The 25,426-nt window shown below is 43.7% G+C and overlaps 1 protein-coding gene across 4 annotated transcripts in view; it reads left to right on the plus strand.

The window, feature by feature from the left end:
• The window catches only part of myocd (myocardin), a 121,382-nt gene extending 97,863 nt beyond the window's left edge, over nucleotides 1-23,519 (plus strand). For 2 of the 4 annotated variants that reach the window (XM_034569901.1, XM_034569902.1), the window contains 12 exons: nucleotides 2,720-2,785; nucleotides 9,817-9,972; nucleotides 13,684-13,868; nucleotides 15,501-15,605; nucleotides 15,723-16,036; nucleotides 16,555-16,711; nucleotides 16,798-17,331; nucleotides 18,070-18,561; nucleotides 19,075-19,221; nucleotides 19,634-19,762; nucleotides 20,812-20,869; nucleotides 21,064-23,519. In XM_034569901.1, coding sequence (XP_034425792.1) covers nucleotides 2,720-2,785; nucleotides 9,817-9,972; nucleotides 13,684-13,868; nucleotides 15,501-15,605; nucleotides 15,723-16,036; nucleotides 16,555-16,711; nucleotides 16,798-17,331; nucleotides 18,070-18,561; nucleotides 19,075-19,221; nucleotides 19,634-19,762; nucleotides 20,812-20,869; nucleotides 21,064-21,677 — 2,957 coding nt within the window. In that variant the 3' untranslated portion in view covers nucleotides 21,678-23,519. The remainder of the gene's footprint in view (nucleotides 1-2,719; nucleotides 2,786-9,816; nucleotides 9,973-13,683; nucleotides 13,869-15,500; nucleotides 15,606-15,722; nucleotides 16,037-16,554; nucleotides 16,712-16,797; nucleotides 17,332-18,069; nucleotides 18,562-19,074; nucleotides 19,222-19,633; nucleotides 19,763-20,811; nucleotides 20,870-21,063) is intronic. The other 2 variants (XM_034569903.1, XM_034569904.1) reach the window with 2 other exon arrangements.
• The last annotated feature ends 1,907 nt before the right edge of the window (nucleotides 23,520-25,426 follow it).

Raw genomic sequence — 25,426 nt, forward strand, 5'->3', positions numbered from 1 at the left:
AAATTCACCAGATCCCGATTTTGGTTCGGATCTGCATCTGTAACTTGTCACGTTAGCTTGTGACTGTGAAGCAGCACAAATGAACAGAAGTTCGACTCCCAGCATAGTTTAGGACTGAGCTATTGCGGTTAATTATATTGATTTATGTTCATTCTAATTTGTTCTAACTCTGTGTTTCAATTGAGCGGCAGCGTTGATTGACCCATCACATCTCCGTCAGCATCATATTGATTAAACCTTTGAATTGAATTCTGTGAAGCTTGTGAGAGCAGATTCATTTTTTTCCAGTGATTACTGCAGCGTGTGTCTGGCGAATGTCTGACAAAGATGATAATAGGGAATAATATGAGCGGCAAAACCTGGATGCCCTCCACTGACAATGGCTGCACTTCACACATCACCTTACCGTACTCACTTTTCACCATACGTCATTGTCAGGGGAGCAGCAGCCGAATCCAGCCGTCTCTTCATGTTGGAGTGTTGGCTCTCCTGCATGTTGGCTCTGCCTCATGTTCACAAATCTGCCTTTAACTGTCCGAGACCACAGGAATAAAACACCCCAGTTCTGTTTTAAGGGGGATTTTCACTTTACGCAGAGGCCGTGGAATAAAATAAACCCAATTCTTCATTTGGGAATACCTGTTTATTAGAAGTTATACAAGTGGTGCTCGTACATCTGTCGCACACACACATTCCTGCCTGTGCTGCGGGAAAAGGTTCAGGAGGATTCTTGTAACAAAAGGCGAGCGGCCTCCTGAGCTGAGTCGCTGGGGTTGGGGTGTAAGAGCCGTGCTGTTATTGTTAGCCCGTGTCTTTCTCGTGTGGTGGCGGCAGCTGCGGACGTGTGAGGCACAGGAGGACGATAAATCTGAATACGCTGCCCTGTCCTGTGTGATTATCACCATTTCACTGAGTGCAAGTAGTGGCCAGATGATGAATTTATTTACGCCATAAATCTGAAAACTTGTAAATGCTGCTGAGGGTTTGTTTGTCCATTGTTGGAGAAGAAAAATGGGGGGGGAAAAGTGCCAAAGTTAAAACAAATGTCTACGGTTTCCAAAACAGCGAGAGAGGCAGAGTAGCGTGTGGTCGGTGTTGTGTGATTGCTCGGCCCGGCTCAGGTCCTCTTCCTACAGCATGTGTGCGCTGCAATCAGGGCAGACAACCCTCTGGTCTCGCTGAAGCCTTTCAGGAGATGGAGCTGATTATATGGCAGCCGCTGTGCTTTTTCAGGCCGAAATTATTGATAGACTCTCAGGGAACAGAAAACAGAGCAGCAAGAGAGAAGTCCCTCGAGTCAAAGCGCTAACGGTTACATTTCATTGTCGTCTCGCTCCTCTTCGCGTCAGAGGAGGCTTGAACTGCAACGTCAGTTTGTCGCTCAAGCTCTGATGCAGCGTTGTCATCAATTATTGGTTGGAACCACTGACCTCAGTTCAGATTCATTGAATATATTGTGAAATCTGCTCCTTGTTCGAGCACATTGTGTACTGAAGAAAGCAAATTGTCATATTCATTGTTTGTGAGTGACTAGTTTGTTTATTTTATTTTCTGTTTTGGCCCATGTAAGCCCAGTGGTTACATGTCGCAGCCGCGGTGCTACTTCCAGACAGAATTCACGTCTGTGAACATAAGACAGAGAAGCGAAGAGCCGTCCCTTGACTTCAAATCAAAGCTCTGCAGAACTTTTCAACACGAGCACTTACATTCCATTGTCACCTTGCTTTTTCCATGACAGAGGAGAAAAAACCCTGCATTTGTCCCTAAGTGTTCACTATTGACGGAGGATGTATCAGTTACTTGTTCTGATCGCCTCTAAGTCAGCGGCTAATGCCTACGTTCTCCCCCTGTGATGCTGTGACCAGGAGGTCGCGACCCCCTCAGTGTAAACCAAAGCAGATGTCAGATGAAGGGAAGGGCCCGGTGTTACGTAATGTAGGTGCTCTGACGTGAGAGCGCCGCGATGTGGCACCGACGCCGAGTCCACTTGTTCGGAAAGTCATCACATCAAAGCTGGAAGCTTTAGAGGGAAATTCATGAAATGCTCACGCGGCCACAGCTGCACCAACATAAACCACCTGAGCGGGAGAATTAACAATCGGGAAGACAGGCAGTAAGTAATTAGGGCCTCGCAGGAAAAGGAGGAACATTTCATACTTGTGCGTCAGGAACGGGATCTCACAGGGAGACCTTCAGATAACAGTGGGGAGGGAAAACACGCAGACAAAGACAGAAAAAGAGCCACAGACACGAGCCGACCAACAGACACGGGGGAGGCTCTATGTTTATGACCCCACACTCCCACCTAGACCACTTCTACGCACACACACACGCAGCGCACGCACACTTCACGCACTCACGCTGCGGACCACACACTGCCGAGCAGATCTGTTTAAAAGCCAGGAGCTGTGTTTATCATTCCCTACATCCTGCTCACAGAAATATTTGTGAGCAAGCAGTGTTGTTTTTCCCCCTGTGTTGTCTGTATGCATATGTATCTATAGACACGTACATACAGTGCATCTGTTTAATCGCCACATGCCTTCAGCCTGCAGGTGAAGTCCATTTGATGCTGAATCTTCTAAGTCAGACTATAACTTTTAAGTGGGTTGAATTCTCAGTCTCTCCCCCTGCTTTTTCCTCTGTCCCTCACCTGTCCCTCCGCATCTCTTTCTCATCTTTGCCCTTCTTCTTGCTCTTTTCCTCCCTCCATCTTTAGTGCTACAGTTAAGACTTCAGCAGAGGAGGACACGAGAGCAGCTGGCAGACCAAGGCATCATGCCTCGTGAGTAGCGCCCTCCGACACCGAGCTGCTGCACACACACACACACAGACACACACACACAGACACACACACAAGGTTGCTTTTGGACAGCGATGTGACTCCAGCAGATGAACGTAAAGTGTGAGGGATACACAATGAACAAGAAAAGCAACATATCACACTTTGGCTCCAGTTAGTAACAAGACTTGCAGGTGAAGGCTCAGTTCTACAAGACAACCAAACAAAAGGGGGAGTAGGACATTTCCCATAGATTTGGTTGCATCTGCTTTAACCCAAAGACAATGAAATGTCTCTCTATGGAAACGTGTCCATAGCATTTAAAAATCACATTCAAAACCATCTATATTCTGATCTGCAATATTTATAGAGAAGCTGCAATCATCAGTTAATTGTTATTGTGTTATTGTTTTTGTCTAGAAACCATGTCCCTGTTACTCTTGATAAGAACAATTTTCACCAGAAACTGCTCACTATTTTTTTTCTGGATTATCCAGAGTAACAGGGACATTGTGTCTGTACTGAGATCATACTGTCACTATTTTTTAAACAGGATTTTTCAGTGCTGGGAAAACCCACAAAACAAATTCCATCTGGTGATGAATGAGAAAACGTTTTTTTCAGTTGCTCCAATAATGTTAGCGTACCATTTGTGCCTTTAACCGATAGTGGGCCTCCGCTAAATCTCCTCTGCTTTTTAGCAAAAAAAGGATAGCATAAATATGCTAATTTATACATCCAGCAACATTAGCATTGTTTTGAAGTTGAGTTTCAAGCCACAGAAGGACTTTAAGCTCAGTTTTTGGTCTCCACCATCTCTTTTCAGAAGATATCAGATATCAGCTTGGTTGTCTGGTGCTGGGCATGTAGTGTAAAGTGACTTTATTAGAGTTTCTTTTTACAGAAATGATGATGACAACAATGAGACTGAACCAAATCCTTTAAGTTGTGGGCTAGTCGATATTTCACCCTGTGTTTGTTACCGCAAGTCATTTGTTCCATTTTCGGTATCAATATTAATGTGTGCACCTTTAAATATACAAATATAATATAAGCAGCCATTCAGCCACCTAATGATCAGAATACACTCTTACATTGTGTGTGCTGACAGTCCTGGAGAGCAACATGAATGTAAATGTTGAAACATGCAACCCAGTTTCCCACACTGGGCTTCTGAGCGTTCTGAGCTGTTTTCCCCTCTCAGATCTGCCCTTTAATCGTAGGTCCCCTTGGCTCAATCAGTATTCTCTCTAAAATCTTGGAATGCATTTGTGAGAAGCATCTTTCCCCCAAGTTTCACATGAATCAGATCATTGAGTCTGACGTATTGAATGGCATGTAAAACGAAGAGAGGGAGGAAAAAAAACTGTGTTTGTCTGTTGCAGTTTTAAAATGAAAACTATAAAATCCGATGCCAGCTGCTTGAAAGGGAACAAGAGAGGAAGAAGGATGGAGATAGAGGAGAAGAGTGTAGCTCAGGAATCGGAAGATCACTGAACTTTAACCAGAAAGAAGGAGCCAATCAGTGAAATGATCTGCTGCAGAGTTTCTTTGGAATCAAAGTGGTTGCGATGGAGACGTGCATATCTTTGCTAGTCTGCGAGATTTTCATGACACACTGCACTATGTAACTGACCAGAGTAACTAAACAACTAGCTTTTACAAAGAGGAAAGTGCTTCACTCATCATCATTTGGGTAAATAATGAACAAGAAGAGATTTGGTCAGCTAAAGAGTCATATATTTTATTACAGGAGATGGTGGAGGCCAAAAACAGAGTTAAAAGTGAGTGAACACTGAGCTTACAGTCACCAGGTGGCCTGAGACTGAACTAAATCACTAGCTACTGTTGCTGGATGTATAAACAAACATATTTTTGCTAACCTTGCAAAAGGTAAAAAATGACAGATGACGCTCTGCAGAGGAGCCGCTCCAGGCTGGAGACGTGGATAAATCCACAGGTAGTGACAAGTACGGAGGTGGACGTAGAGGAAGCAGGTGGATATATGCACCCAGCAGGCAGAGAGACAGACAGAGCGTGGCTACAGACAGAGCGTGGCTGCAGGCAGACGGGTCCAGTGAGTGACAGCAGTGGAATGCTCTCGCACTTGAAGAGCCTCTAAGTCTTGGAGGACACACTGCTCAGCCAGATTTACATGGACTGTACCCGTTTCCAGCACAGTGCCGCATCCAAGTGAAGGCAGACCCGTCCACAACAGCATGGAGCACGAGCTGTCCTTCATAAGAAAGAGGCTTTGTACTGACATATAAGACATAGTGATGGGACCATGTAGACCCGACCGTACGGAGCGTACTCTTAAATCCTTACCGACGCTACGATTAACGGCCTCGCACGTTCTTTAGGTCAAGGTAGCGCTGTAATGCTCGCAGCTGTCTCGCTTAGCGTCGGCTGCCAACACACGGCCCATGCCACAAAATTCAAATATTCATGAGAAAGCAAAGTTTGTTTAGCATGAGACGTTACACAGCAGACAGCCACTTATAAACTGAGATCTTATCGATTCCTCATACTTTAAAGCAGCGCTGCGTCGTCTTGGCAATCACAGGAGCAGTGAGTGATGCCAGCGAATAGGTTTTTTTTTCGTCGTCCGTAAGAACAAACAAGGGGACTGGGGACTTGGACTGCAGGCCAGGGATTTGTTGAATGATATCTCTGGCACCGTTTGCCATTTCACAGAGGCTCCAGCCTCCAGATAAACTGCTGGTAAGTGCGCGGGGGAACGGAATCCAGAGGCCCGACGAGGCCCTATCAGTTTCTAGGAGTAAGATAAGGCAGCAAGGAGAAACGCAATTGGCCAGCGCGTTTTTTAAAAAGGAACTTTCAATTGGCTGTTTATCTCTTGATTGCAGGCGGTGGCGCAGATAGAACAGGGTTGCAAGGACTTGTATTTGTTCGTACACACTTTCTTGCAGCCGCACACTCGATGTCTTATCACTCTCCCAAACATCATATGTCCTCCCGGCGCTTTATGTCTGCCCCTCGCAAAAAAGAATGTCATGCTTCTGGGCGTAGCTGCATCCTCCTCCATGCTGCCGTAGCCGCGATCCTTAAGATGCTGGCTTGCTCCGCCGCGCTGTGTTATTCCTGCCGGGGAGATGGACACGGCACAGGGTCTGTGTATATATTACCAACTGAACATCTGGTGTTTATTAGGCTATTGAAGAATCCGCCCCAGCCTCTCAGGCCTGACTGGCGTGTGGCCTGCATAGGGGCACACTGTCTGCCTGCTGGCCACAGGTCTGACTCACACACATGCACACACACACACACACACGCACACACACACACACACAAACACACACACACACCATCTAATATTTCCTCATAAAGATAATGGGCCTGTAGCTGCAGGTTTAATGTGCTTTTCCTGGTCGCTTTTGTGCGTAAAAACACCCCGTTTTCATCTCCACGGCAGGAGCGCTTTAATCCTGAGTGGATGGAAACACAAAGGGAATTATTCCTGCCTTAATGCACCATACGTCTTACCTCTTAGTGTAGTGTTTACATTGGACCGATACAGTCAGCAGGTACATGTATCGCAATAGGTTTAAAGTGCGGCTGTGTTTTTAAAACCGCTGCAGAATGTTTAAAAGTCCGTAAGCCTGCTTCAGACTCACCGGATCGGGTTACGTTATGCCGGCGCGGCCACGGTCGAACACGTTTTCGGGCAGTTTGGTTACACAGTTTAAACACACTTAGAGCTCCATGTGTCCCCGCCATGTCAAATCAGGCCTTAAATCAAGCCGGTGGCTGACAGGTGAGGGGCCGACTCGGTGAGCAAGCTCAGTTATATACAGAAGGTGATGTCATCCCGCCGGTGGATGGCGACGGGCCGCCAATGTGACCGCGGGCTGACAGCTGTTTCGCCACTTCCCCTCTTAGGCAGGACACTGGATCCTCTGCTTTGGCCGCTGCCCTCCATCTGTGTGGCCCTCACTGTCTTGTTCCCTTTTTTTCCCTCCACTCCTTCTCTCATTTATCCCTCGTTCCTTCCCCTTCTCTCTTGCCTTGTTTTCTTTTTTACATCTGCCTCCCTCCTTTCAGCCTTGATTTCTATCTCAACACTTTCGCCTTTTTTCTTTCTTTTCATCCTTCCATCCAACTTCTCATTCCAATCCCTATTTCTACTTTAAATGTATCCTCTTTCTGGCCTTCATCTCTGCATTCTCATTTCCAATTAAATCCCCTAGATTCTGTTTCTTTATTTCTTCTCTTATCTCTTTCATTCTCCTCTCTTTCTTTTCTCTCTCTTTCTTTCTTTCTTTATCTGTCTTTCTCTCTTTCTTTCTTTCATTCTTTACTTTTTTTTTTTCAATTTTCTTCTTTGTTTCTCTTCCCTTCGTCTTTTCAATCCTTTCATTTTTTTTCCTCCCTTTCGGCAATTTTACTTTTTTCACTTTTTATCAGTGATTCCTGTTCTTTATTTGTTATTTCATCTGTATCTGCATATTTTTCATTCACTTTTTCCATCCATTAATTTTCTAAACAAAAACACCATCCCCCTTTCATCTCTTTATCTTTCAACCCATTCGTCTCAGTTCTTCTTACTAATCTTTCCTTCATTCATTTGTTCTTTCATTTCTGACCTTAATGTTATTCCCTTGGTCCTTTACTACTTTCAAACTCTCTTTCATTTCATACACTCTCTGACATATCTATCTTCTCTACCTCCCTTCCTTCTCCCTTCCTCTCCATTTAATGTGAAGAGATAAACGCCTAGTATGAAGGAGACGTTAAGCCAAATGTTTTCTGTATCAGAGATTAAGAGAGCCTAATGTTGGAGATTCATCTCGCCCTCATTTTGATGATGAAATTATTATTATTATTTTTAATTTCTTGTGAGGCCTTACATTTCAGGGCCATTCTTCATCGTCGGTAATACTCCACCTGCCTCGTCCAGCACAAAGATCCATATCGTTCATTTCAGTCTGGCACTGTATCCTGTTTCATCCCTCAGAAATATCCCACTAAAATTATATTTGACCAAATAAGTGCTGTTGCTCTTTCTTGCACTCATATAATCAAACTGGTCCAGTGTGCTCCCCTCGCAGCGCGGCCATCACTGCTGTGGGCGCTGCAGATATAGACTGCAGGCCAGACCCGGTTCGCTCCAGCTCTGATTATTTATTCTGGATTTAACAGAGGGAGATTGTTAAAGGTGGAAAATCTCACCTGCTGCAGCGCTTTAATTACAGCCACTCTGTTTATTTTTCCAGTACTCAAAGTGTCTGACTGCACTGGTAGAGGAGCGTCTGCACAGATATTACAACTGATCCAAAACAGAAATATTGATGATTGAAGGCTGAAGGAAGACGTGTAAATGTTTTTCTTTTTTTGCAACAGCTGGAAGGAGCAGGTTTAAAGTCTGTAAATGAAGGAAGAAAAAAAAAAATAGATCAGACCATAGACTGTATATAAAGATGGACGGCATGACTGCTCCCCAAAAGTGAAGCCAAAGCGCCTCAGTCGCCACCTGGTGGTCACGCAAATATACAATTCAAATACATTTTTCTGAAAGATGGATTCTCTTATTTTAGGTAGTTCTTTAGGTGTTAATTTTTCCGTTAAGTTTGGTTTTAGTTTTTTTTCTACTATTAAAAACGAGGGAGACGTCATGATTGACAGCTCAGACTGACTCGTGATTGGTTGAGTGCGTGTATCGACAGCTTCATCCCACGATTGCTACCGCGCTCTGGCTCTAAATGCGCAAGATGGCGCAGTTCGTATCCGGGGTATTTTAAATTCAGCGTGGAAACGTGTCACCATCTTTAAATCCAGGCTGTGGCTCAGATGGAGAAGAGAATGCCCTCAACAAATTTAAGATGCAGGAACTAAGGTACAGTTTAAGATACAGTATACCACAGTAAACTTTATGTTCATCAGTGATGGAGGAAGTACTTGAATTCTTCACCGAAGTAAAAATAATTTCACATTTCTATATTTAATCGTGAAAATACTACTACAAAATAAATATTTTATAATGTACTTAAAGCATCTCTTTACAGCCCTAGATGCTGGGGCTCAGGGGTTAAGTGGCAATAAACATTTAAATTAAATACAATTAGTATTTGTTGTGTAGATTTTGTATAAAGTCAATAACCTCAGGGATAACCAATAAATGCATGTGCAACAGGCCATACAGCAGGGTTCAGTCACTGTCTTTTTGGTGACTTCGTGAAATACAGCTACATTGTGACATCACAGAGGCCCAACCTGACTGGAGTGTACCACGTCAGCTGGGGTAATGGATGGATGGATGGAAATTAGAGTTGCACTGAGCAAAAAGCCGGCAGAACAGGAAAAAAAGCATGGACAGGGTTGTAAGAATAATCTTCTGGAGGTATTGTGGTCAAGCTGGTTAACAACAGCGTCATTAATAGTCTATAAATGCTTCACTTGCAGCCAAGTCCCCCTCCAACACTGAACTGCTTTCAAAATGAATGAACAGCATTTTACCCAGAAATCCAGTGAGAATTTATTTCAGGATTAGGATTAGGCCATGCAATTTGATTTTCGATTTTGGATTTAAATTTTGTCTAACTTTATTTTGTGAAAAAATGACATCCCTAAAAGTAGAATATGTAGAAGTTCTCATTATCTTGCAGAATGGCCCCAGTCAGTTTTAAATTATATTAATTATATTCATGCATTAATTCGAAATCTTCAAAAATCTTAATAACTTTATCTATATTTATATATTAGAGTTCTTTTCAACACAAAGTACAAAATGCTACACAACAGAAAATGGTTAAAATACAGAAGGATGAACATAAATAATAATGACAATAATAATAATAATGGAGATAAAATGTAGTGGAGTTAAAATGAACTGTGATACAGTAGAAAATAAAACTGCATAAATATAAAAAAACTTTAGTCTCTTTAGTAAAACTGCACAGATCCTGAGAATCACTTTTCACCACTGCAGTATGCCCAGCCTCGTGTGAGCAGTGTCCCCCCCCCACGGTGTGTGTCATGTTGGTGATGGTGTGGTCCCGCTGTGTGTTGTGCAGACCCGGCCTCAGACGGCTCCTCTGTGGAGGCCCAGCTGAGGCTAAAGCGAGTCCGGCTCGCCGAGGACCTGAACGAGAAGCTGGCTCTCAGGCCGGGGCCCCTGGAGCTGGTCCAAAAGAATATCATGCCCCTAGACTCTGCCGACACAATGACAGGTATCAGCAGAGAGAGAGAGAGCCGTGGCTGTGTAGTGTAACACACTGCTAACACCTGCTGCAGCTCAAACCGAGACACTCCACATGTGTGCTCCTGGTTGTCAGCTTTAGTTTGTTTTAACGCGTGTGTGTGTTTATTAACAAACCATTGTTCATATCACATGCTAAGTAGTACAAAGAACTCTGCTGGAGTTTGTACTCTACTCAAACAAGAATGCACTCTAATGACTGCACTGCTGGATTTAACTCAAACTAGATAAAGCACAGACCCCCACCAAGGCCCAACAGTCCCTTCATTAAACTACATCGAAATCCATTTGTAATGTCAAAGGAAGTGACAAACAAAATGCCTGAATCTGCTTCTTTGTCCGGATCTGTGCCAAAATTGAAGGGGTTCTTTCTTGTCCACTGTCCCTTCCTTGCACCAAGTTTCAGGGAAATCTGTTCAGTCGTTTTTTGCCTAATCCTGCGAACTAACAAATAAACCAACAAACAAAACAAACAAAGCACACGGGCAAGTGGTGAAAACATCTTTTATGATCTTTTATTAACATCATGTTCAAATAAACATGCAAATAACATGAGTGAAGGTGCATCTGATTTTCCGGACAGTCGCCCCAAGTTTCATTCCTTTCTGACCGTTGATCCGATGAGACATTGATGAAAATTAAAACCAGGAAGTGCATTTCTTTTTCTCCCCACCTAAATGTAAAGTTTCAATCTAAATCTTCAGCTTTTCACCCTTTATAAGGTGTTTACAGGTTGTATGTAGCGTCAGTATCAGTTAAACCCCCATTGAGTTGTTGAACCACTTGAGGGGCAAAACCTGTGTAACTGTATGAAGAACTCATTTACATTAAACCTGCAGCCCTGATAGATTATGACTTACCTTTAACTGGGGATGTTTCTCAACCTGGCAACCCAAGTTTGTTGCTTATTTCCAAAAGCTTATCGCTGATCTACTCTGTACCTCATCAAATATTTACAAATATTAATAATCGATCAGTTCAACTTAAAGCCACATTTCAATTCTATGGTGTCAAACTTGTTCTTTGATGAAATGATTTTGATTTATTATCCGTGAAAAATATTAATTTCTGTTTCTTGCGCAAAGAATGTTATTTACATTTTTGCTTTCCCCAGAACATTAGTCTGGATCCCCAAAAATGTTGTTATTGTGCCAATAAATGGACTCATTTTTTATCAAAATAAAGCTTTGGAATGAGTATTTACCAATGTACAATATTGACTTTAGTGTTTGTGGAGCTCCAGTGTTTGATTTAAGGAAAATGCACAGCATGCATGCTGAGGCACACGGCTGATTAAGACCAGCACGAAGCGTCGGGATTCAGCCATCCCACTGCGTCGCTCTGACCTCTGGCTGTTTGTCTCCCAGTCGCCATCATGTTACTCACGCTCTCCATAGCATTCTTGGCAGCACAGCTAGCGTTTCTGGGATTGGTGTTTTTGCCTTTTTTTTAATGTTTGCCCCCTTGAGCTTCCCGTAAACATGTTGCGTAAAGGAGCGGGCGGGCCGCAGTCGGCTGGTTTACACTACCTCTGCAGGAGGAGGGGAGCGCCGTTTATTGAGACGAGCAGCAGCTGTATTTGGGCCCGAAGTGGAGATGTGTGCTTGAACTCGAGTGCATCCTTGTGTGTGAATGTGTGGGCGTACCTGTGTGTATGTTTGTTACCCACCGCCGCCCCTGGTTTGTCTCGGGCTTCGGCAGGCGTCTGTGGCCTCAGAGAGCCACCTACAAAGCCCGGTGACAGGACCAGGCTGTTGTGTTCCCCGCGCCTGCAGCATTAACCCTTCACCTTAAAGCTCTATATCCCCCCCCCCCCCAACACAACACTCCCCATGACTGTTTCAACCTCTGAGCGGTGGTGTTGGAAAACTATGTGACCCCGCTGGAACTTCTAAATCAAGCCACTTGAAAAGCGGAAGTGTGCACGGCTCACATGATTTCCTGCCATTCCGCCACCTCAATCTCCCGGTGACATCAAATCGGATACATTGCATACTGGACTGCGTGTAGTAGAGCAGAGTTAGTGTGTGTGTGTGTGTGTGTGTGTGTGCGTGTGCGTGTGCCAGAGAGGGAAGGCGTTAAAATACCAACAGGTGGGGGGAAATGCATTTAGGACAATACTGTGCACTAAGCTGTGTGTTAACCTCTGTTAGTGTGTGTCTGCGTGTGTTTGTGTGTATTGTGGGGTCAGTGAGTTGTACAGAAAGGGCCTGGTGCTGTGATTGAAACCAGGGTCTGTTCCTGGCTGTCACATGTTTGGATACAAAAAGAGAATCTTATACCTCAGCACACACACACATAGACACACACACACACACACACACACACCCACCAACCTCTACCACCACCCCCCACCTCCCCTGGCGCTGTCCCTTCAGCCCCGTTAGATAGCCGCTCTTAGCTCCTCCAATCGAGGCCGTGCTCGCTATCAGCCCGGCCAATCAGGAGCGCGGCGGAGGTAAAGTGGCGGTGTCGGTGTCTCACTCGCGCAGCGTAACACCTCCAGGCTGAGTGTGGTGCGAGGTGTCGGTGACAGACAGGCACTGGTCACATGGGAAACGTACACAACAAGCAGCGGTTTGCAATGTGCATCTCATGGAACACACAATCCCCGAGTTCCTTTTTCCCCTTTTCCTTGGGTTCTCTGCTTCCATAATAAATAATGAAACCTGAAAATATTAGAAATGCTTAATATTCCGTTTTCTTGGTCGTGACCTGATACTTGATGATACATTCAGTCTCCGCAGCAAGATCGTTACCGCCTTAACTCCAACCGATGCTGAACAGATGAACAGATGTTTTAATCAAAGACACACAAAGAGAAGGTGGAAGTACTTTTATTCAGCCATATGTTGCATCTGCAGATCCCCCCCACCCCCGCATCACATAACCACAACCAGTATGTCCAGTGCACTGCATGAGAAGCCAAACCCACGGCCAAATTACAGGGAAATTACTTGCTGCTGCTTAATTGCTGTGAGATGTAGATTGTGGCAGCAGCGGCAGCAGCTGGACAGTAAGAGAGCAAATCAAACTGAAACTGTAACAGCGTGAAAAGTAAAGCAATCATTCAGAAAGTTTTCCTTTTCAGTGGAGCAGGAACCACACGTAGATCAACAGGTGGCAAACAGACCTCCGTGTTAGCAATTATTCGTCAGAGAAAACACAAGTGATTGGTCAAATTAAGACCCGATCTGGGTGGCTGTGGCTCAGGGAAAGAGCGGGTCGTGCACTAAACCAGAAGGTCGCCGTTCGATCCCAGTCCTCCCCCATTCTGCGTAACATGGAGGCAGGACACTGAACCCCAAATTGCCCCCAGACAGCTGTGTCCCGACAGTGTGTGAACGACAACGTGCTGCACAGAGATGCACTGTATGAATGTGTGTGTGAATGGGTGAATGGCAAAAACTGTACTGTGAAGCGTTCTGAGTGGTCGTGAAGAACAGAAAAGTATTGTATAAATTCGAAAAAATAAACTTAACTCAGAAAAATGATCTTTTACATTACAAGTGGCTTAGAACTCCCACACTGGTGACTCAGCATCCTGGGCAGTGTCTTGCTCGGGAGCAGCTGGGGTTCGACCCACATCTGATCACCTTTAAAACCAGTTGTGTGCAATGCAGTCAATAATGCATTCCAGCTGACTGACCCCCCCTCACCTGTCTGTCTGCTCCTCTTACAGTAAACCATGGCAAGTTCCCGAAGCAGGAAGACTCTTACACATTCGAGGAGGACAGCAGCAGCGAGAGTCTGTCTCCAGAGCAGCACCACAGTGACGAGTCCCAGGGCTCAGCCTGTCCTTCATCGGAGGCCGTGGGCAGCACGCCCTCCTCCTCGTCCTCACCTGCCCTCACCAGCCCACGACAGGTAACAGATCACACAACGGTCAATGCCTCTTTGGTCCCTTCCATCTGTATCTTGTCGGGCAACCCCACCGCTTTGGTTGTTCTGCCCTCCTGTGGCGGCTGAGTGAACTGCGTCACCAGCCTCCTCTGCTCAGCTGACCGTTGCACTGAGTTGAACTGGGCAGGTGTCACATTCCAGCTGCCTTTATTCCATGACTTTTTACCGCTCACTCACGATGACCTCACTCCAACGGCCACCATCCCGCAACGGTCGCTGGATTGAAACTCGTGCCAGAGCAGAGTTGTTTATGTCCATTGGACTTTGTGCCTCTGACACGTTCCAACTGAATCCAGTTGGAAACGTCTGTTTAGAACTTTCTGGAAGAGTTTCGCCGAGGGAACATCTAGACATGTGCATTTTTGGGGATAATGATTGTATTTGGATTACAAACTGAGTGTCCTGCAAACAGTCTCCACACGTCCTCATTTCAACTGAAGGAGATATCAGTGCAAGCACAGAAAACAGTGAAACCTAAGCCTAATGGAAGGCAACAATAGCGGGGAAAAAAGTCTATGTGTGCAGAATCAATCAAATCAAACAAATTAAATTAGGTTTTTATTTATTTATATCATACTGTGGTCTGTTTAGCGTCATTTGGCATGAGGCCTTCGTCATTGGAATGGGATATTATAAAAACAAAATCCAAATCAGAGACTCCACTGTTATTTCCACCTTCAAAACACTACTCAAAACCTGACTTTTCAGACCTGCTTTTAATGTCTGATTATGACGTGCATTTCATATTTATAGCTATTTGCTTTTCTCTGTTTACACTATATAAAGTGTCTTTGAGCCCTTTATTAATAAAAGGTATTATTAAGCACAGTTGGGGGGACTGGGATCGAACCGCTTTACCGCCTGATCCACAGCCGCCCAGTAGCAGTAGCAGTAGTAGTGGTAGTATCATAAAGACGAAGGTGGAACTGTTCTCCTAGTGTGCAAATGCTTCAGCAACAACTGTTTTACTTTTTCATGTTTTCACTCAAATTGAAAAGTCTCGAAACAGATCACAACAACACTGTCGGATAGTTTGAAAGTTTCCTTTACTCGAGTAAAAGTGACAGAACCACCATGTTAAACTACTCCACTGAAAGGAAGTCCTTCCAAATTTGACTCAAGTGAAACAATGTGAGCATTATCGGCAAACTATAGTAAAGTATAAAAGTAGTCGTCATACAGGCAGAGTGGCTCCTGTCATTGTTGCTGCACAATATAGAGACAGCCTGATACCTGATTGGCTCAATCAGCTTTGAGGGAACTCACTTGACGAGGGCTTGAATATAACTGACCATAATCCTCCGTACGTATTAATCCCACTCTCCAGCTTTAAAATGAAGCTATAAAACAAATAAAGTATGTAAAGGGTGAGAGAATGATTGGATGATCTCATCTGTTAATCCTCAGGGAGTATATTGAAATGGCCTGTTTTGTCCAGTTCAGCCTAAAAAAACAGAAAGAACTGCTGTGTTGAAGTTGCTCTGGATGGATACAGAGAGGAATTAAGTCGCATGGAACTATCTGATAGTCAGACTGGAAGAAAATATAAATATATGACTTGGCAGAATCATATATCTTGTTTTTATGTGTCAACAGGGGGGAGCAACCAGAGACCCACCTGATCAGAGCCAGGATGAAGGGCTGTCCGGTGCCAACAACAGTGTGGCTACTCCCCCCATCCCTGTTCCTGCTATTGTCAAGGTCAGTGAACTCTTAAACACCTCTGAGCTTCCACTGACTTACCCACATTTAAAACATTTGCACATTCCTATGGAACATCGCACGCTCACACTGTCTCGCCCTCTTCACTCCGAACAGTCCAAGACGTCAGACAAGAACCGACACAAGAAACCCAAAGATGTGAAGCCCAAGGTGAAGAAGCTCAAGTACCACCAGTACATTCCTCCGGACCAGAAGGCCGAGAAGTCCCCTCCGCCCATGGACTCGGCGTACGCCCGCCTCCTGCAGCAGCAGCAGCTCTTCCTGCAGCTGCAGATCCTCAGCCAGCAGAAACACTCTCACGCACATCCACAGACGCAGCAGCAGCAGCACACACACTCTCCGCAGGCCCAGGCTCAGCAGAGGCAGCCGACTTTCAGCTACCAGCCTCACCTGCCGGCCCAGACCCACAAGTAAGTCACAGTGATGGTGAATAAATCTGACAAAAAGAATCCTGGCTCAAGATTCATTTACTAACTTTTTCTGGACCATTCAACTGCATGCTGTCGAGGTCGTCATCAAAGCAGTGAGATTGCATGTGGAGTCAGAGAGCGGGAGAGAGAGAAGTGCTCAGTGCATGATGGGAGTTCCTCCAGCAGTCTAGGCCTATAGCAGCATAACTAAGGGATTGTTCAGAACTCACCTGATCCAGCCTTAACTATAATATTTATCAAAGAGGAACGTTTTAAGTCTAACCTGAAAGAGATGGTGTCTGCCTATCGAACTCAGAGTGGCAACTGGTTCCATAAGAGAGTAGCCTGGTAGCTGAAGGCTCTACCTCCCCTTCTGCCCTTACAGACTCTAGGAACCACAAGAGAGCCTGTATTTTTTAGAGCAAAGTGATATTTTTATAGGGTATACAATGTGTAATTAAAATTACATTAAATCTGTTGCTGTAAATGATTAATCCACTTCCCTTGTGTCATTGTAGAGGATCCAGTGAGCAGATATCGGCTTGTAGCCCCAGTGGCCCGTCCAGCACAGCCAACAGTAACTCCTCCTCTCCAGTGAAGAGCACATATCCCAACCAAAGTAACATCTCACCAGTCAAACCTGGGCCCCTGCCAGCCAATCTAGATGACCTAAAAGTAGGTGCCAAGGGGAATTAAAATCATTTATTAATCTGCTCTGTACAGGCAATCTAATCCCATCTATCTGTTTCTGCCTCTGTTAGGTCTCAGAGCTCAGGCAGCACCTGCGTATCCGAGGCATGCCTGTCTCAGGTACCAAGACCGCCCTCATCGAGCGACTCAGGCCCTTCAAGGACTGCAACGCGGGCTCCTCGCCCTCAGGCTCCTCCGACATCACCACGGTGACCTTCCCCGTCACACCCACCGGGTCCCTGTCGTCCTACCAGTCCCCGTCCTCCTCCAGCGCCCTGTCTCAGGGAGGCTACTATCCGTACCCCAGCACCTCCTCCACCCCGCCCATCTCTCCGGCCTCCTCTGAGCTGTCCCTCAGCGGCTCGCTCCCCGACAGCTTCAGCGACGTGCCCATGTCCTCGCCAACGCAGTTCGCCCTGCAGCCGTCCCCGGCCCAGCTCAGCATGGAGGACGGCCTGGCAGGGGGCAACCAGGGCAGCGGGGGACAGAGGGTGGGGGAAGGCGGAGCCATGGACGGCCTGGAAGCTGAAAAGGATAAGATGCTGGTGGAAAAGCAGAAGGTGATTGAGGAGCTGACGTGGAAGCTGCACCAGGAGCAGAGACAGGTATAGTGGAATAGTGTATCAGTTGCCACATTCAAATATTATATATATATATATATATATATATATATATATATATATATATATATATATATTCAAACAACATACAAACATATAGAAAAACTAAATGTTGTCTTTTAAAGCTGCAGACAGCAGTGTGACATTAGCAGTGTGTGCCTCTATATGATTTCCAAGTGTCTTGGTGACGTTCTGTAAAACATACAATTTAACAGGGAAGTAAAATCCACTGTAATTGAATTACAGATTACAACAGAAGTGGCTGTAGCTCCAACGCATAAAGCAAATATAGCCCCTCTCCTTCTTCTGATTTATCACAGTGGATGGACTGAAAACAAAGTGGCTCTTTTTAACAGCAGGTATTTTGAGCTGTCATATAGTAGGAAAAGAACTGGTCATATTATTACCATCAAAGACGGCTGAGTCCCATTTAGTGTGAGCCGTGACAGTACAGCCAACCTGCACAGGGAGATCATTCAAACTCCACACAGAAAGACCCCAGCTCAAGTGAACCAAGGAAGTACACATGCAGGATAATGACTCAGATACAGGCCCTTTGGATTTAAAAATAGGTAGCTATGCACACACTGTGCAACAATGACATAACATTATAACATATTTTACTATTTAGACAGAAATCTTACTAGCTGTTGTTGTCATGATATTACAGGATCATTTCACACAAAACATTGACATATTTACCTCTGTGACCGTGCTTGTTAGGTCGAAGAGCTGAAAATGCAGCTCCACAAGAGGAAACGCTGCTATGGAGCAACACAGGACCCTCCTCCACCTCACCCCTCCATGCACCACCAGCAGACTCCCGCCATGATGGGACAGCACTTCTTTGGGGTGACTGTAAAGCAGGAGCCGATGTCCCTGTCCTCCAGCTGCCCTCTGTCCAATCCCAAACAGCTAAAGAGCCCTCCTGGCAACTGCATGGAGGATATGGGGCACTGTAACACCTCCCTCACCAATCTGGGGGGCCCCGGGGGGCCACAGTGTATGGACACGGCCCCTGCCTCTGGCAGCCCCTCCACCATGTCCGCTTTCCTCAGTCCACAGTGCTCACCGCAAGACTCTCCCAATGCAAAGCCTTCCAGTAGTCCCCAGCCCTCGTCTCCTAACAACCCCTACCTGCTCTCCCCTCCACTGGGAAGGGACAGCTGCGGTCACCACCACCCCCCAGGCAACAACAGAGCACGCAACATGCAGGTATGAATCACGGTTATTAACTGTAAGCCAAGTCATCTAAAATAATACAAATGTACAAACATGCCACTTAGTTGTGAATGTTCCCACATACAATTTGTATTACTTTGGAGGACTGAAACAGCCGAACTTTTAAATAAATGTTAGAAAAAATAAATGACCCAACCCAGCTTTAGATGTAATTATACCCAGCTACTTAATCAACATACAGACACAGATATAGAGAAATAAACTAATTAAAAATGAATTAATTATATAAAAATGTAGAAATGAGAAATACACGCCGCGAACATGGCTAAAAATGCCCTTAACGTTTGATCAAATATTCCTGGAAATCTGTTGAGTAGTTTCTGCGTAATCTTGCAACTAACAAAAAAAGACAAACGTGAGCGCCTTGGTGGAGGCCATTAGTTTTAACCTCTGCATAATGAAAATATCTGTAACCACAGTATATCTCTAATGTTTTCTTCATGTCAGTGCTATCTTTTGTTACATTTGATTATTTGCTAACGACAGATCCACCAGAAGAGCGGTGGCCAGGCGGTGAACTGCTCCTACACTTCTGACCAAAGAGGCCTTCAGGGAGACTTCCCCCCCTCAACCGACTGTGGCCTTAACCACAGCAGCGCAGCCAAAGCTGACAACCAGAACATGCAACCAAAGGTAAATGTTCATGTCCACGTCAAAGTGCACCTGCAATGTCTTCACGTTGATACTTGGTCTGAATCACCTCACATTCACGTAACCGTTTTTCTCCTTTCCATTAGTTTGTGATCTGTCTGACTCTATGCAATTGTCCTTTGTTGTGAGGTTCATTGTCACTCTTGTCCCATCTCCACTCTAAGAGTTCATCTGTTTTCATTACATATTCCTTCACATCAGTGACTCCTTTACCAGAACACAACGCGCCAAACCCATTTCCTACAGTTAAATGTTTCATATGATGGGATTATTATTCGAACATGACGGCCTTATTCATATTTTTTTTGATTTAATATGAAATTCATTCATATTTGGTGAGCTCCCCAGTTGTAATTGGAGGGCTAATGTCACTTTTTACCTATTTCTCATATAGATTTCAGTATTGCCCTCTCCTCGGCATGTTGGCCAAAAAAGCCAGGTGTCTTCCCCTGCCTTCAGTAGCTCAGATTCAGATGCTTCTGACTTAAGACAGCCCCCATGCTATGAGGATGCAGTGAAGCAGGTAAACTCAAATCCATGATCAAATTCAGTAGATAATGGCTGGCCAGAGATTTGATTTGATCTATCGGCGTTGCTGTAATTCCACTTTTCCTCCTTTCTTCTTCTTTTTCTGTCTCTTAAAGTCCATCACCTCTATTGCACCTCTTTCATTCATCCATTTGCTTTGTTTACCGCACTAACTTTTCACCCTTTATTATGTCTAAGGCACACTGGTGTTTTCTTTGTATAATAAAAAATATGAATAAACTTTTATTAGTTGAATTACTTGCATTGAATAAATACATGTTTTACAACCAAACTAATATACTGGTCACTGGCTGAATAGTAGTAAAAGAAAACGTACAAATATATGTTTATAATAGTAATTTAAACATTAAAAGTGTTTCTAATACAAAGTTTGTCCATAATACAATTTTATTTTTAAACTGTAAAATGTCCTGTTCAGTATATGAGTATCAGAAACTCCATTTCGAACTAAGAACCACAAAGACTTGAAGGAAATTGCTTCTTTTGTGGAGAAGGAAAGGTTTCGTAGTGGTCGACTGCAAGGCTACTGTCGGTTGTACCTGCATGCAATTATTTCTTGAAATCTATTCTTCTGCAATACGGCACTAATACTCTTTTTTTACTCTCCAATTAAGAACTGATCAATTGATTATGGGATTTGTCTCACAGGTTAACTGGTGAAGAGCAACATCTTTCTGTCAAAATATAGACAAAGATTGTTTGAAAGCTCCTTTTTTGGACCATAACACTGATGAGGTTGCAGACACAGCAAGCTAGCCAGCTAGCTTAATTCGACAGTTTAGCATCTGAAGATGGAAAATAACCGGGCTTGCTATTATAATGCAATAATAATATAGTTTTGCAGTCATATGCTAGGATCCACACAAACTCTTTCTTTTGGCCTAAGGCTAGAAAAACTAGTAAACTGCTTGAAAGCTTGCATATTCCCATGTAAAATCCTTGAATGTAACTTAATTCAATTTCAATAGTAAAAGTATTGTTCAGCCGGTAAAATGTATCTCTTTTTATTTTATTTTTTTACAGCAACTGACCAGAAGTCAGCAGATGGATGAACTTTTGGATGTGCTCATAGAGAGTGGAGGTAAGGTGAAATTCAACAATAGTCCCCAGGAACGAAACTGTAGCTGGCCCCGTGACTGCATGTTGCCGTAAAATCCCCACGTAAATCACCAAGTGCACTAGCTTTACAGTTCACGTACGAGTTACCCGCCCTCACATTGGTATCAGATCCCAGAACCTGCTGTGACCCTCCCTCCTCTCCTCTTTCTCTTAAAGAGATGCCAGCTAACGCCAGAGAAGAGAGGGAGAGGTCCTCTGTAACCAAAGTTGTGCCTCACATTACTGTGTCCCCAGGGTATCCCGGCCTCCTCATCCCAAGGTTCCACCGTCACTATGAGCACCTGTACCCCGCACAGCAACCGTACGACCACTCAGGCAATCACATCACAGAGAGCCACCTGGAGACTCTGCTTGGGAGTCCAATCGGCCGGGGAGGGGAAGTGGCCCTTCTTAAAATGGCTACCGAGGACGGGGTGGATGACGAAGGGAACAGAGAGGGCGAAGGGTACGGCAGCCCCCACAACCACCACCGCCACCCTCACCATCCACCACAGGACAAACTCGTGACCAACAGAGATCAGATGGACACCCCACTGTCGCCCATCAGCAACAAGGTGTCCACCTTCCCTGAGGTTCAGGGGATGGTCAGCATGACGTTCAGCGAGACGCCGTGGGAAACGATGGAGTGGCTGGACCTGATGCCACCCAGCTCAGCCACGGCCTTCAGCGTTGCCCCACCCAGTGGCCCCAGCATCTTCAACACAGAGTTCCTGGATGTCACAGACATGAACTTGAACTCTGCCATGGACCTCCACCTGGAGCACTGGTGAAAGCAACATCACCCTATCACAAGTGCTGGCTAAGCACAAACTAGCCATCATCACACACAAAACACCAGCTTAAGGGTATCTATGTGGAGCAGTGACATCAGCTCTGACCATACCAAAGAACAACTGCATTCAGCAAGTACCTGAATTAGTTTCTTGTTATACCACATGTCACATTATGAAGAGTAGACCATTAGCCTTCAGTCAAATTCAAACTTTGTCGGCTGAGTCAGAAGTTGAACAACAGATTATATTTTTGCTTACTTCCTCCACTTCATTGAAATCAGGTTCTTCTGTTGTCGCGATACCCAGAATCCAAAGACAAGATGCTTTTTGACATGATCGATGTCTTTTTGGACAGCGATGCGCACAACTGCCAAATAAGTATCCCAGTGGACACATGAAGGATTTTTCTAGATAATGGAAGGACGTGATTACAGTGCTTTATACCAACACCTTATGCAATATCAGTGTTAACGCCACCTAGACTTGAAGACACATTTTGACAATCAGTTCTTTCTGAGTCTCTGTTTGTATTACTGGAAAAATGAAAGGAATTACAAGGTGAATTGGGTTGCTTCGTACGGCCATTTTGTAAATATCAGAACCATCTGTACTGACGGAGACAAGTTGACATCTGCATATTTTGTCAGTGGTGTGGAAAAGGTCACAAACCCCAAATTTAAGTGTATTACGTAATCAATTCCTTATATGATGTAAATATGACACAAAAAAATCTCACTGTGCACCTCTAGCTTAATACACTTTTGTCACAGGTTGCTTGAATGTAGAATATGTGTAGAAGTGTTTGTCATTCCTTTGAAGGTCCTATTTTTATACAAGTTTCTTTTCACTATTTGGCCTATTTATCCATAGGGAGAACATTATGGAGAGAAATTCATGTCTTTGAAAACCATTGGTCTTATCGTTAGAATCGGCAGACAAACTGTGCCTTATTTGCGACAGCTTTTAATTACTACCATTTTTATACCAATTTCCCCCCATCTTATATGCCATGACAGCTATTGACTGGTTTGGTTAAAGAAAGCTCCACCATATGTCAGTTTTACTTTAGCTGCAAAATCTGACGAATGTTAATGAAAAAGACAACTTCATCTCTATTTTAAAGTACTTTTTATTTTTGTCCTTAAAAAAATTCACCCTTTCCATCTCCAGACCAATCACATTTATTTATTTTTGTGTTTTTATATTTATGCTTTAACCTGTATTTATACTGTCATTCCTTTTAATAGATTGGGGCTCTTTAGGATTTACCAGGAAACTCCAGTGCTACCACTCCGACTACGGACATTTCTTCGTAAATCTCTTAAAAATGTGATGCAAAGTGAAGGAACCACTTTGAAAAGCCATGCTTTCTTAAAAAACACTTTTCCTTAAAGAATCATGTGAAGTGGAAATGCCCATTATTAGCACTTGTGAATAGGAAAATGTAATATATTCAGACCTTGACTGTGAATACTGCATATAAACACAGCACGAACATGTACCAGGGGCCAGCCTAGACACACGTTAGTCTTTCAAACCACCCTTTAAAGTTTTGTTTTGGTCAGTAAGTGTTTATTGTTTCAGACATGTAAAAACTTGAAGGAATAGTTTTTCATTTTGAGATCGATTAGATTGGATGAGATCACTGATTACCACTGTCATGTCTGCTAAATGTAAGGCTAAAGCTAGCAGCTCGTTAGGTTAGCATACACAAAGACCGGAAACAGGGGAATAACTTGGCTCTGTCCAAAAGTAACAATTGCCTTAAAGCATGTTCATCTTACTTAAATGTCCAGTGTGTAAGATTTAGGTGTAAGGGATCAATTGAATTTGAATATAAACTAATCCTAGTGATATTTTCACTTGTGTGTTTTATCTAAATTGTACAAATTGTTGTTTTCTTTACCATAGAATGGGCCCTTTATATTTAAATACTTTATATTTACATCAGTTCTCTCTACGGAAGCCGCCATGTTTTTTACAGTAGCCCAGACTGGACAAACTACACACCTTTTATGACAATTGAAGGTGACTACCACAGGTTCTCTTTCATATTTGGAAGTGGAGGGTGAGGTGAGGAGTATTCAGCTGCAATATGCAACTTCACCACTAGATGTCCCTAAATTCTACACACTGAACCTTAATGATCTTCACCCTCTTTTAGCCACAATGATCCTTTCCACAAGATTAGGTCTTTTTTGTTATCTTATCCATCCCCAGCATCTTTGAATCCCACTAGCCTGTTTTATCCAGCACATAATCCTTAAGCACAAATTATTGCTTTTGCACTTTGGTTTTTTGCTGCAAACGAGAGCCATATTTGCCATTTCTCCCTTATTCCAGTCTTGATGCTAAGCTAAACTGACCGTCTTCTAGCTGTTGCTTCATATTAACAGGAACAGCTACTAGCCTGGAATCAGTCTTCTCATCTAATCTATGCAAAGAAAAGTGATCATTTCTCAAAATGTCACAATTCAAGTGCACTGGCCAATACATTTCTTGTATTTAGTTATGTCCTCTGTAAACATCTGTCTCACTTTGTGTTCTGTTTTGACCAATTATTGCTTTGTTTCTGTTACTTATTAAGTGTTGCACTTATGAAATGGTTTCTATGGTTACATGTAGGCTTATTAATGCCCACCTTGAATATAAGACAAAGCTGGTACTCTTTACTTTCTCTTGTTGTAAGAATATCCACTGGCCTTTTTTTTGTAAATTTTATTTGGGTTCATTTCACAATAATTTTCCCTTATTAAGAAAATAAAAAAAAAAAACACATCTGACAGAAGCTTCCATGTTGCTTGGCCACTGATTTGCTTTACTATTGTAAAAAACAGTATTTGCCTGCATCTCTGTATACTACAGAAAGAAAAGCAATAAACTTATCACAGCAACATAATTTCCGCAGTTTTTTATTCATGTCACAAGAAGCACAAAATACAGTTTTTTATATCTTTTCCATGGGAACTTTATTTGTCACCCTCGATAAAGATACAATATAATATCCATTGCCCTTAATATTATCTTATAATCTGATATGAACATTCTAGTTAATTGCAATTTATACAACGTGTACCCCGGAGATTCAGATTCACCAGTGGTAAGTTAGCTTCCTGGACACATCCCATGAGAGAAATACGGATCTGGAGACAGTTTGCATTGAAACAGCTTTAACTGTTTGGTCAAAGGAGACTGTGGGCTATTTTTCTATGGGGGTTTTCCTCTCTTTATTCGAGAGTGTGGTCTTTCAGTTTGAGAGCAGGGCAAATTGATTTAAGGTTCAGATTTTGTAATGCTTTAACTCAACCTTGCACTTGCACTCAAATATACCCTGCTTGTGTTCAAACTGTGCACTTGCCCTCGGATATTTTGTTGCTTGCACAGATTTCCTGCGCTCGAGCTTCAGCTCTTCTACTTCTGTGCACGCTTGAAATGTCTGCTCTCTGATTTCTCTATTCTTTGATTATTCCTTTTGCACGTAAGATATTTTGTGCTACAAGCCAGATGTAGGTGCATTAGCTTTACTTCTTTAAGAGCCCTGTGCAGGAGTGCATTAATCCAGTTTAAGTAACTGCCTGTGCAGGAAATCTAAGCACATGCAGGGGCTATTTGAGTGTGAGCACAGGGTTTTGAGCGAAAGCTTTACAAAATCTGAACGTAAAGTCCTGATTGCAAACAGAGAGACCATGCTGTTGAATAAAGATATTTTCCAACACGGCTGACAACTGTAGAGACCTATAAAGTAA

Source organism: Hippoglossus hippoglossus, chromosome 19 (genome assembly GCF_009819705.1).
Source record: "Hippoglossus hippoglossus isolate fHipHip1 chromosome 19, fHipHip1.pri, whole genome shotgun sequence".
NCBI classification, from domain to species: Eukaryota; Metazoa; Chordata; class Actinopteri; order Pleuronectiformes; family Pleuronectidae; genus Hippoglossus; species Hippoglossus hippoglossus.